The following is a 13,393-nucleotide window of genomic DNA, read 5'->3' as shown; positions in this document are numbered from 1 at the left end:
GAATGAAAACTAGAAGTAGATTTTCTGCTATGTGAAATTGCTGAATCCCAGGGATCAGAGGGATTTCCTGGAGTGGTGCTGGGGCCCTGAGCTCCCAGAGCAGTGTCACTGCTGTGGCACTGGGCTGGAGAGAGGGCTGGGAAAGCTGAAGGTGGAGGCTTGAATGCCCTTTCTAAAGACTGACCATGTGAAAAGAGCAGTCAGAGAATGTTCTGAGGTAAATTGTGTGCTTTGTACCACTGAATGCCCTCCCTCCCTTGAGCCTGGGGGAGGTGGGTGCTGAGAACTGCCAGTGGTCACAGGCAAAGCCAAGGCAGCTTTCACCGTTGTGTGTCTCCCCTTTTGACTCTGCAAGGAGCTCTGCTGTCCCACACTGTAGTTGGGACTATCCCATGTTGTGTTTTCCTTTGTAGATATATTTTCCTGCTTTTCCTTTGAGGAATTCTGGTGGCTGGGTTGAAGCTGCTGCTGGTGCAGATCTCCAAAGCTCACGTGGTGCCCCAAGTGTTGTGCAGACAATCTGCTCCAAGTGCAGTGCAGATATATTTATTTCTGTTTGCAGTCTCACAACATGATAGCCCTGCTGATATCTCTGCTAAGGAAATCAACATTGCTGAGTAAATATTAACCATTGTACACAAAACCCTCAAGAGAACTTGCTGTTGTTTAAAAATGGTGCTGCTGATCTGAAGAGCTCCAATGGCTCTGCTGGAGAATGGCCAAGCTTGTTCAGGATCCTTGGGAGGGTTCTGGCCCTGCTTTTCCTGACCCATGTAACTACAGGCTGCATCTGATAGGGGAAGAAGAGATTTGATGCCGTTAGTCTTCACTCCTATGTTATTAATAGCATCAGTAGGGTTACAGAAATACCAAGCCGCAGTTAAATATTCACATTTTCCTGACAGAGCCTATGAATTGAGACTTATGATCTTTCTAAGAAAGAAATCTATGCAAGGTTTAGACTGGTCAATCAAAAAAGTTTTAAAATAAAGAATTCAAATACCTTGTGATGTTTTCCCTTTTCTCTAAATCCAGGTATTTACTCTTAAATGAAAGGGTAAAATTCAACAAAGAATTTGAGGTTTTTATTATTAGTGTTTTGAATTTTCCCGTTCAACCTTAATGACTGTAAATTCAGTGGAAGATTGTCACATAATTGTGCTGGACTTTCCAGAAAGTGCTGAATATTATAGCATTCCATGGAAATGATGCCAGTTTCAAGGGTTTCACTTTTCCTTTGTTATGGTTCCCTCTCTGTCCCCATTTATAGTTGCAGAATTTCGTGATTTGTCTGCTTTCCCCTCCTCCCAGGAAGACGATCTTGGAGGCTGGAAATCTAAGGGAATTATGACAGCAGGGAGACTAAACTAAAACTAATTTATAGACTTGTAAACAACCTGAATAAAAAGAATTTTCTTTATATGCCTTTTGAAATTATCTGCCCATAACTTAAAGATTTGTGTGTTGGTGATGGAGCATTTCTTGTTCAGTTGTATTTCCAGTGACGAGTCCTAGAGACAGAAAGGCAAGCCTGTGTGTAGCTGACCTTTCTAAGAAGAAGCAGAAAATCACATTTTGTCTTTAGGGGGAGAAGAAGCAATATTTAAACTGTCTTTGTGCATCCTGAAGAAATAAGTAAGGTGAATCCCATACTTCACTGTGTTATGTAAATCCCTACCTTAAGGCTTTACATATATAATTAATTTGAATTTTTTAAAAAATCTATTCCAACCGAAGTATATATGCAGTTAGGAAATTGTATGTAGATAAGCTGATGTATAGATAAAACATTAGCATGACAAATGGGCCAAAGTTGCTTCTGGTATGGAGAATTGCCTCATTTGTCTGGATGAATCTGGCAGTGTTATATGGTTACAAATTGAAACCAAATAATTGCTGCAAGCAGAGAAAAAGCGAATCAGCAGTACGAATGTGCTAACATTTTCCTTCCTTTCTTTCCCCCTTCACTTTCCAGGAGGGTGTAGAGTTTGGCATAGAACTGTGAATTTATTTGCAGGTGACTATCAGATGGTAAAATACACATTAGTGTTTCAAGAGGAAAATGAACTCCCTCGTGTATTTGCTGGCTTTTGTGGTTTTTTAATTTCAATATTTGTGATCAGATGATGACATTCAGTGTAGCTTCTGACCTATTGATCCTGCCAAATACTTTCAGCCCAGATTTGCAAAGGCCACTCTTGGGTGAGGACAGGGGCCATTTAGCCTGCAAGGGACAGTCTCAGAACCTTGCTAAAGAACACTGGAGACTGTGCATGAAGAAGCTCTGAGAAATGTCACACTTTAGCCATGAGATTCACTATTTTGCCCTTGGTTTGGTCCAGGAGTGTTCCCTGTGCGAAGCCTGCTGCTCGTGTGTTTTCTCTGCCTTGTCCCTTCCCAGTTCCCATGGACAGGACACCCTCACACTGAGCACAGCAGCAGGGGGGGGTGGCTGTGATTTCAGCTGCATTTCCCATGTCTGTGCAGTAGGTGTGGACACTCATTCCTGGACCTGTGGGCTGTCTAAGCTGGATTTTTACACTGTGTTGTTTTTGGTGGTTCTGCTGTGCAGAATCCTGTGAGCTGGAAAGCTCACAGGAAAGTACAATGTTGACTGTCTTTGGTTGCAGTCTCACATTTTTATTTGACTGGCATTAGTAGCTCTCTCAGAGTAGTTCCCTTTCCGTTGCTTCTGCTGCTCTTCCTTCCCACCTTCATGTTGCATTGTGCCACTCTTGGAATTTGTAGGGATAAACTAGTTCAATTCACTAGAACAGTGAGGAAATAACTCCATGATACACCATTGAGCAGTCTTTGCTCCTCTACTGTTTACTGTGTTGCTGCTTGCTGTAGGACCAGACAAAAGTCAGAGGTATGACAAAGAGGAGGAATCTTGTGTGTAGGGAATTTTGGCTTAGTAGAACAGGGTTTGAGGGAGAGGGTTTGTGGGAGCCTGGTTGGACATGACCTTCCCCTTCTGGTGTGACTCAGTGGTGGATTCGGTTGGGCTCAAACATTTCAGTTGGATCTGTTGCTTTTCTTTATATGCCAGACCTGAGGTGGCATCCATGTATGTTTAATTATGGTGAAAGCAAGGGGCTTGAGACTTCAAAGGTCTTTTTACAGTGTGGTGTAACTTATTTTATCTTAAATGTCACAGTAATCCCACAATGATGTGGGTACTTGATACAGCTGCTCACCAGGAGCTGAGCCACTGCTGCTGAAAGAGCTGACTGGGTTTCACAGGTGTTAATGCAGAGACTCCTAAAGGGATCAAGACACAGTCTCTAAATGCAAGAAAAGAGTGATCTTTTCAGGCTTAATTTCTATGAAGCAAAGAACACCTCAAAAACTGATCTTATGTTTGGGTCAAGGGACTTGTTATATTCTGAAAAGCATAAAGCAAAGACTAGATATCTGTGTGACAGCATTACAGATTTCAGAGGAAATAATATTTTGTTTTATTGGCTAGTAAATTATATGAGGCACATGAAATCCCTCTTAAAATGAGAGATGAACTTGAGGAATTTCTGTCTAATTACATTTTTAGTGAGATGTACCTCTTTCAGAAAATAATAGTTATTTTTGAATGTGTTTTTAGATTGCTTCCACAATGTTAGTGTTCTCAAAACATCTGTTTGTTTCTCAACAGATATAAAAAACATCTAAAAAATAAAAATGGCTGAACTGGACCATGGAACATTGTTTTCAGCTCCTAGGATTAGTGATGGAGGTGTGTATGCTATCATGTTCAAGTTTAATTGTTTTATCAACTGCTTGTGAAATATTCTGTGCAACTAATAGCTGCATATAGAAGCTACTGTAGCTCTCTGATCATGGTTTGGGTTGGGAGGGACGCTAAAGCTCATCCAGTTCCACCCCCTGCCATGGGCAGGGACAGCTTCCACCAGCCCAGGTTGCTCCAAGCCCCGTCCAGCCTGGCCTTGGACACTTCCAGGGATCCAGGGGCAGCCACAGCTTCTCTGCCCAACCTGGGCCAGGGCCTCCCCACCCTCCCAGGGAAGAATTTCTTCCTCGATTCCTGCCTGAATCTGGCCTCTTTTCGGGTTAAAACTGTTGCCCCTCGTGCAATTTACAGGCCCTGGTAAAGAGTCTTTCTCTGTTTTCATTATAAGCCCCCTTTATATATTGAGAGGCTGCAATAAAGCCTTCCTGGAGCCTTCTCCAACTGAGCATCCCCACCTCTCACAGCCTGTTCTCCACATGAGAGATGTTCCAGCTTTCCAGAGCGTTTGGCTCTGGAGTTTTTACCTCCTTGAATGTGGAATGATTTTCCATGATCTCTGCTGGACAGTGTTTCAAGCAGCCTCAGAAAGAAGGAAAAAAATCTTTACACAGAAAAACCCACAAAGGGGGCTTAAAAAAGCTGCCTAAAGACTGGGAGAAAGGAGGTTGTTCGTACTAAGCTCACAGGGTAAAAAGGAAGAATTTAGTGGATCAAACTACTGAATGCTTTTTGTTTAAGGTATATAGAGAATAAAGAAATAGTCTTAATACAAGATCAGAGCTATAACCTGCTTAGCATAACACTGACCTGGTGGAATAATTGGTGTGATGAGAAGATGAATGGTGAGAAAATGAGGACTGGTGAGCAGGAGGGAAGGAGGGAGCCCTCGTGTGTCCTCTCCCCTGCACGGGGGTTGCCTGTGAAACTCTGGATGATGAGGAGGAGGGGGAAGAAGCCACAGTTCTGTTCTGAATGGCAGCCTGGCACAGTCCCATGAGCCAGGAAATCTGTGCATGAACACTGGGCAGCTCTGTCTGAGGTTACCTCAGAGGTTCTCTCTGGTTCTGTTGACAAATCCCATTCAGGCAGGGTTTGCAGTCCTGATTTTCTGGAGTTGTTCTGATATAACTGTTGGTCTGTGTGGCTGGAGATGCAGTGGGAAATGGAACTGCAACTCATCCCCTTTGCATGGGTTTGGTAGTTTTTATACCTCTTAGAAAAAAATCACTCCATAGGTTGCTCAATCCATAGGTTACAATAAACATTGAGGCAGTTTTCTGCTTGCTGCAAGAAGAATGCATATATTGAAATTTAGGTATTTCTGTATTATAAGTTACTAAAATTCCAGTAAATGCAGTTTAAAGTGAATTCATAATGAAATTCACATGTAAACAATGCTTTTAAAACATTTTGTAAACATACAGCTGGTTACTGTTTCTTATATAATTCTCATTTCCCAACTAACAGTCTCTGTTATGGAAACTTCTGGTGTTTAAAATATACTGGTTCTAATTTCTATCTATAATGCTTTCATTTTATGACTCACACTTAAATTATTTCTCCAGAATTTGAAATGACCTTATGTGTTTTATGTGACAACTAGAAAATCCAGTGATTCCTGCAAGAAAGGCTCTTTGCAGCCAGAAGTACAAACCTGTTGACTATAAACATCTGCACGAACTTGCTGCAGAGGCAAAAATGGCCTCTGAAAAAACTCAGTTAAAGGTAGGATTTTTGTATTACTTGTAATGCGAATGCTTTTGAAGCTCAATGATCATATTTCTTCCAGCCCCAAGGAATCTGAGAATGAATAGGGATAAAAAATTGGTTCAGCCAGAGGGAGTCAGATATGAGAGTTTATCCCAGTGTTACTGTGCTTTGGATGTGTTAATGTCAATGTATGGACTTTCTTTGAATCAGAGATGCAAAATATGTGTGGATTCTGCTTCCTCAAAAGACAGGAAAAGTTTGTATTTGAGTGCTTTGTGGAAACTCATCCAAACTTATTACGTAAAATCAGAGGCAATGAAGAATTTATGGGAACAAATGGGAAGGTTGACCCAGACAATAAGCTAAACAAAAAAATATGAAGCAAGGATTTCCAAATGTTAAGCTGAGGTAGATCCTAAAAAAAAATTAGAAGTGTTTAATAGCCATAAAATGTAAATGTAGAGTTCGACAGAGAGGTATAAAGAGGTGCAGTAGTGTTCATGTGGTAAAGACCACAGGAATCTGTTTAATAGTACAGAAGGGTGACAGTGAATGAGAGAAAAAATGCATATTTATATACTTTCTTCAATGCAGGAAGCACTGCTTCCTTTAATGCATGGAGGGATCATATACCCAAAGTTCTGGCAGATATTTCTTCACAGATTGGCAGCACAAAATTTTACTGAATTCATCCAAACTTTATTTTTTCATCTTTCTTTTGGGTTTTCACCTTTTCAAGTGTTTTCCAACTGAGTAGGTAGTAAAATATATATATTCTGAAAGCTCCACAGAGAACAGTATGTGTTCCCACCTACTACTTTTTGTTGCTGATTCAAGCTATCCACATTTAGAAGTGCTGGGTTACTCCTCCTTTGAGGCAGAACCAAGGAAACAAATGGTAAATCAGTTGTTGACTGTTTAAGAAATAAAAAGACAGCACACACAGGAAAAAAGGGTAACATTGCAGCAGTTACACAAATACGTAAATGACATTACTGTTGCTATAAAATAACTTCAAGAACATATGTAAAGATGGAGTTTTGTTTCACCTTAGTTTTAGAGCCAATTTGAAGATGTATGTATTTTCAGATCGCTTTAAATAAAGTATTCTGTTTGCTGAGGTCTAGTTTTAGTCACCTGATGGTAACCAAGAGGAAGCTGTAAGTAACTTTTTCAAGATGAAAATAGGTAAGCAATAAAAATAAAAGACATTATGTTTGATTTAGAAGCATTGTAACGTACTGGTTGAGAGCATGGCACGGGTGTGTTCCAGCTCTCTTCTGGTACAGCCACACATGCAGGTTCCTTGTTTCTCAACCACAATCACACAATGTCTCCATGGCCCCTTTTGCAGCTTCTTATCCCAATAATGCCCCATAACCAAGTTTGCTGCCAAGCACAATGGATCAGCCACATTCCAGCTGCTCTCCCTTATTCCTATCTAGGAACCAGGTATATTCAACCAGATGTACAGAACTCAGGTCCATCTGAGATGGGGAAATGTTTCTAGTTTCAAAAGTAGGATTTTAGCTTTGGTGGTGGTGACTGAGGGGCTGTGATTGGAGAATTGCTGGGACCCTCCTTGCTTGCCTGTGAGTGCTGCCCAGCCCAATCCTACAGCTTTCCCTGCTGGTGTCCCTGGCGCAGGCAGGGCAGGAGCAGGAACACGCTGGGGGCTGTGCCTGTGTGTCCTGTGTGTGTTCCCAGTGCTCTCATGCTGGGAGCACAGAGGGCTCAGGGGTGGCTTTGTGCAGCTTGCCCTGGGCAGGACAATTGCAGGTTGATTCCACCTGAGCCAAGGGAAAACCCAGCAGTTTTGACTCGGAACATCATTCCTTTGTGGAACTAGATGTGGAGTGAGATCTTTATTCATTTCTCCCTGTTATGAACTAGGACAAGGCTTTCCCATGGTTTTTTCTTGTTTTGCCATTATCTGCAGGAAGGAGGTTCTGGGAAGGGGAAAAAAGGGCCTGTGTGTGAATTTTGGGAGCCGCTGGAGTCAGAAGTTGGCTGGGATAGGGTTGGGCAGGTGTTCTGGAGGAAGGGGATGGCAAGGCAGCACAAAGAGAAGGAGCAGGAAAGGAGCTTTGTCCTCTGTGTGCACTGAGAGAGAGGCCAGGGACAGTCAGGGTGGCAGGAGGGTGAGAGGAAATGTCTCAGGGATGTCTGGCAGCCACAGGCTTTGATCCCTTTTCCTTCACTGTTGGCTGGCCAGAATCGTGTGGCTGCCACTTCAGCAGCCTCCCCCTGGCACCTTTTCCTCTGGCTTAAGCACTAACTCCGTCTGTCTCAAAAGCAGGTATTCCTATTTTATCTGAAGTGTGAAGCAATGTTTTTGTGAAGCCCTCAAACAGTTTCAGAGCCTCTTTAATTGGACAGATTTTGTAAAAATACTCTTTTAGTCATACATTTTTGAAATTCTTTTTCTTGAAGGACACACTTTCACTCTTTCATCTTCCTACCTGTAAGAATGTTTCTTTCTCCTGCTCATCTTCCCCCCTGCTTCACCCCTGGGAAATAGGGATGGAAAAGAAAAGAAGAAAATGGACTGCATTTTTTTCATTTTCTCCTCTCATTTAATTGTGACTTGAAACGGAATAAGCTTCCTTTTCCCCATGAAAATTGGTTACACTTGAACACACTGTTCTTCAGAAAAACGTTTTTAGAAAAAAAGTTTTGAAAAAAGCTGTTAATTCATCATTCTGTAGTAAAATTTTCAATATGAGGGCATTTGATAAAGCTATTGAACAGATTCAAAATACAAGCTTTAATTTTTCCTGCAGATTAAAAAAACAGAGCAAGTTTCAAAGTTTAACAAAGAGCAAATGCTGCTGAAACAGCACCGGCAGGTGTGGTGGCAAGAGCATAAGAGGCTGAGCGAGAGCAGGTAAGAGCTGAGGAACCCGAAGGAGTCCTTGCTGAAGGAAGACAGCAGCAGCCAGAGTTTGTGTATGGAGGTTTTCAGTTTGGGTTCCTTTGGAGTCTGTCTCTGGGTGTGTGTATTGAGTTCTCACTGAGAACAGGGGCCATTGGCACTGCTCCCGTCTGCTGCCCTGGGTACTGTACAGACACAGATCAACAGCAACGTTTGGGGCTTTCTTGCCACCTTCGTGTCCACATCCTGCACTTTATCCCTTCCCAGGCAAAGAATCCCCTTTTTAATTAATTATTTGAGGCTTATCATTCTTGCAAATAAAATGAATAACAAATTAAAGCTTCTGTAAAATCCATGTTCATACCTTTCAGGCAAAAAGCAGAAGGAGAAATAAAGACTTTTCTTAATGAAGCAACTCATAAGCACAACTTTTTGGATTTGAGGGACTTGGGTAAGAATTTTTATTAATTTCTTAATTATTATTTTAAAGTCAAAATTATCTCGATTGCTTGAGTTTTTAAAACCCTGTCTTGACAGGTTTAGATTTGGAGAGCACAGTGCTGTGTAATATTTTGTGTGTTTGAGAAAGCTTTCTTTCGTTTGGATCCAGAGCAGGAATTGTCCAGGCAGCGGGACACTTACCAAACAAACAGTGTAGTTCCTGTCTGGCAGCTAAAGGAAGATTTAAAACTCAAGCTGGCAGAAATGCAGCGTTCCCTCTCAGAAGAATCTTGTCAGAAACCTGAGATCGATTCATTTGAGATATTACAGCAGGTTGGTGTTTTAACTTTATTTTTACAATTTATTATTGCCATATTTTTACCATTTACATTTATTTTTGTTAAACTTTGAGACTAACTGACGCGTAGAGCATCCTGTAACCTCGCTACTTGCCATGGTATAGATCTCTGCTCACTAAAATCTGTAAAAGTGTAGCAGTGTAGGGCTGGAAATCAGACTGTTTCTAAATAAGAGGTTTCATAGTGTAACAAGATAAAGAAGTAACAATAACATGTTTCATAAAACAGATCAAATTTGTGAAGAACCAGCAGAAGGCAGTTTTGGAAGGTCTTGTCCTTGAAAGTCTGGCTTTGGAGAGAGAGCTTGAAGACTACAAAGCAAACGTAAGCTTTTCCTTGTATGTTCAGTTAGCAATTTCTTGAGAGAGAAAATATGATGCAGAGCAGTGTTCTGAGCAGTGTTTCTTCATTGCAGGCATTAGTGGGCTCTTTTGAGGAGAAAAATGGGCTTTTCCATGAAGTTCCTGCTGAGCTGCTGTCTCTGGAATGCCCTTACCCTGACCTGAAGACCTTGGTGATCCAGGAGTACCAAGAGCTTGCCAGTGGGTACTGGGCGAGGCTTCAGGAGGTCGACCAGCAGTTGGAAGCTTTATCCAGGTAAGGACAGGTTTGTGCATGACTTTTCTTGGGGATAAAAGCATCTATAACATCCTTTATAATGTGTAGGTGCTGCAGTTGGCTTTGCCACTCGAGCTGGTGCTGTTTGGTGCAGAGCAGTGCAGGCTCTGCCCAGCTCTGGGCTGGACAGTGGGGAAGTGTTTACACAGCTGAGGGTGGAGCCAGTCCTTGCCAAAGCTCTCTGCTGAAATAATAAGCGACATGTTTGGTGGGATAAGGAACCGACAATCTGGTGTGTATCAAATGTCCTCTTCACATGCTCTTGCAGGAATAGAAGTTACTCTTTCTGCATGGTAATTACTATCAAATTTATGACAGAAAAGTGCAGGCTTTCTGAGACATGTTCAGAACGTTTTTATCTATAAAGCAGATAAAAAGGTCCAATCTTCTCACAAGTTTTGGATCGCTGCAGTAGTTGTCATCACAAAGAAATGTGAAAAATGTATATAGCTCTGATTCAGATTAACTGAAAGAAGGAGAGATTTTTCTGTAAATGAAGCACTTTATAGGAAGAACATTATTCATAATGATCTAGAAATGTAACAAACCTAAATATTAACAGTATAAAGCTTAGTCTTTCTGCTGAGACTGTCTAGAGTACAGGAGAGATACTGAGTTGCAGATATTGGACAGGCTTTGCCTTCTTTTTGCCATCTCCTGATATTCCTGTGGCTTAGGGTGGCTTTGGGTTTAAAGGCTGAGAAGGGGGAGGTCAGTGGAAGGGTTGGAAGCCTGGGCAGAAGAAACTGGGGGAGAGCAGGAAGGTCCCTTGGTTTCTTTGGTAAAGCAATGGCACGCTGCTTCCCAATCTCTGTTTTCTGTATGCACCTCCAGTGCAGCACTTGGATCTTCTGGCCCTGCTGCTGAGATAGTTGGGTGTGCTGGAGCAGGTTCAAGGTGTTGGGTGCCACAGAAAGTGATGTTATGATCTACTTACCTTTTGTACAAATTGTATAGATATTCAGTAGGTTCTTCTTCTGTTATTTGAAACCTGCATATTACTGTAGCATCCTAGCTGTTATAACATGATACTTATTACAAATTGCTTTGATTTATCCCATATTTATAGCATTTATTAAGCAGCAAGTGGCAAATTTACAGCAGTTGCTTTGCTGCTGTCTCTGATATTTTGTTACAGTTGCTGTTAGAGACCTTTTAACAACCTCAGTGAGAACCTGTGACAAATGCTAAATCATTAAATATATACTAAGTCTTTCTAGTGGTTTTAATTAAAATTGTGTTAAAGTTTATAATGAACACAATTTTATTGAGTATTCATAAATTTAAATCCTTGACCCACACAGCATGTGTGCTACTGAATAACAAACATCAATGTAGACAACAGAACGTCTGAAAATGGTTGAAAAATCTGTGGTGGTATTTTCACTGCTCAGAGGCCAAGTGTGAATTCAGGGCTGGAGCTAGGTAATTTTGCACTGGTAATTCAAGAATATCAAGACTTAAATATAAAATGCCATATTTTTAAAGGAAATAAATGCAGTTGTAGCATGAACACATGTGCAGTGGTGCTCTGAAGGAATGAAGTTGTGATCTCTAGGTGGGAACGCCAAAGGGGATGTAGCTGGAGGAAATGCTGGAGGCAGTGGCAGCAATTTGCTGAGAGGAATGTGAGGCAATACTGGGGGGCAAGAGAGCCACTTTGGGTCAGCATGTGCCAGAACTGAGAGCTAGGAATTTAGGGAATCATAAATGAACCATCTGCAATTATCTCAGGCAATTTATTTAAAGCTAGATATTGGGTTTTTTGGAGATCAGAAGGCAAGCAAAATCTTTAATGTATTGCTCATTTATGTTTCTATGATTTTATCCACAGCAACATTAAAAATGTGTTTTCAATTAAAAAAAAAGCAAGACACTGTTCTGGTAGCATTGCTTACTTCCAATATCTGGGTTTATAAAAGATATGACACTCTTTGTCACTTCTTACGTTTATATTGGTTAATTTGCATGGGAATATTCTGTGAGTTTGCAAAGATGCAGCCTTGTGATTGAAGTATTCTATAATTCATCAGGCAGCCTGTGATCCAAGTGGCACAGATAATGCTGTCAGAAATTGGAGTGACAGGTCCTTGACCTTGGTGTGTATCCCCTGTGCTCTACTGATTAATGTAGCCTTAATGAAGCCTTTGCAGTTATTGTCATTGCTCTGCACCCACGGAGACCAAACATCCTCCTGCAATACACTTCTTCCCTTGTTTTGATGATTTGAGAAGTTGCTCAGTAGTACAACTTGACTCTGTGATAACATGGTAACCTGGTCACTTCAGCTGGGATTACTGCTCTGTCCTTCTTTCATCATATGCTTGAATGTACAGTGAAGAAACCTTCAGTTGATACTTCTCTGGCATTGCACATCCCATTTTTAAACTGTTGAGACTGTCTGGAAAAGAGAATTCAGAAAATGCACATATAATGTCCAAAAAAAAGAGTTCAGACTAAGATAATATTCTCTTCTCTTCTGTGTGCTTTTCAGTCCCACTAGAGTGCCCATTGCAGTGGTCATTGCTTTTAGAAATGGAAGAAAAACTTGGGATTTTTTTCAAGCCTAGTATAGCATTATAATATTTTATAATCTAATTTAATTCCTTTTACTGCTGCTAAACCACAAGTTTTTGTGTTTGGGAAATACCCAGGTCCCGAGATATCCCACAAATCGTGGACTTGGAACTGATGTGTGTGTTATAGCTGCTGATTCTCTAAGCCCTATTATATTTTTACCAAGGAAGTCGGAATTATTAAAATCAGTGAAGGATGAATGGATTACTGCAGACTCAGCACTGCATCCTTTCAAATGAGTGGGAGGGTAGGACCAAGTCAGGTACATGGAGCTCCTCTTTGCAGGCCTGTTCCCAGGATGTCTCTGGTACGAGTCGGCAGTGCCATGATTGATAGCAGGGGTTGCCATCTCCCTTGGTGGCATCGTGGCAGCCTGTGTGTCTGCAGAGCCAACACGACAGCGGTGCCAGCACACGCTGCTGCTGCGAGGGATCTGTGGGGATTACAGGGGACAGGGGAGCTTCCCCTCGGAGCTGTTTGTATTCTTTGGGACGTGTAAAGCCAGGGATTAATGCTGGGTAAATCGGTTTCAAAGGAAGCAGCTGCCTCGGGGCTGTTGCAGAGAAGACAATTGCTGTGTTTCAGCTCCAAAACAAAGCCCAGCCTGTGCTGTGCTCTGGTACAATGCTGCACACAGGGACAGCCAGCGCTGCATTTCAAATTTGGGTCATGCTTTCAGCCTGGAAAACGTTCGTCGATATCTGGACACTGCAAAAACCTGATATTACCTTAACTCTTCCTGTCAAATGTGTTGGAGTTTCCAGAGGTGTTGTAGGTGAGCTGTTCCTCTGTGGAATTCCATGGCAGCGTCGCTGAGCTGCTGTCTCGGGTTCCCTCCGCAGGATGTTGACATTCCCTGTGCGTTTGGTGCTGGGAATGAGCTGGGCTGGGTCAGCCTGATTTTTTTTTTTTTGGTCCTATTTGTCTATGAGCAGCTGACAAAATCTCAGCACAGCTGACAAATTTTGGCACAGCTGACAAACCAAGGCACTGGCAGTCAGTTTGTCCCTACTTACAATAAACTACTTGTAGCTGTAGCTCCAGCTGATTGCTCCCCAGAGGATC

General features: G+C 41.8%; 1 protein-coding gene across 4 annotated transcripts in view; it reads left to right on the top strand.

Annotated features, from left to right (window-relative positions):
- Window positions 1-13,393, top strand: part of CCDC148 (coiled-coil domain containing 148) — a 53,671-nt gene that overhangs the window by 11,520 nt on the left and 28,758 nt on the right. For all 4 annotated transcript variants that reach the window (XM_039380478.1, XM_039380479.1, XM_039380477.1 and 1 more), the window contains exons 2-8: window positions 3,653-3,733; window positions 5,352-5,473; window positions 8,242-8,345; window positions 8,705-8,784; window positions 8,944-9,107; window positions 9,362-9,457; window positions 9,549-9,730. In XM_039380478.1, coding sequence (XP_039236412.1) covers window positions 3,679-3,733; window positions 5,352-5,473; window positions 8,242-8,345; window positions 8,705-8,784; window positions 8,944-9,107; window positions 9,362-9,457; window positions 9,549-9,730 — 803 coding nt within the window. In that variant the 5' untranslated portion in view covers window positions 3,653-3,678. The remainder of the gene's footprint in view (window positions 1-3,652; window positions 3,734-5,351; window positions 5,474-8,241; window positions 8,346-8,704; window positions 8,785-8,943; window positions 9,108-9,361; window positions 9,458-9,548; window positions 9,731-13,393) is intronic.

The sequence above is a fragment of the Pipra filicauda genome, unplaced genomic scaffold, assembly GCF_003945595.2.
Source record: "Pipra filicauda isolate LSUMZ 115617 unplaced genomic scaffold, ASM394559v2 scaffold196_size3971931_pilon, whole genome shotgun sequence".
Classification (NCBI taxonomy): Eukaryota; Metazoa; Chordata; class Aves; order Passeriformes; family Pipridae; genus Pipra; species Pipra filicauda.
The sequence above is the reverse complement of the archived record's forward strand: the minus strand, read 5'-3'. Positions and strand labels throughout refer to the sequence as shown.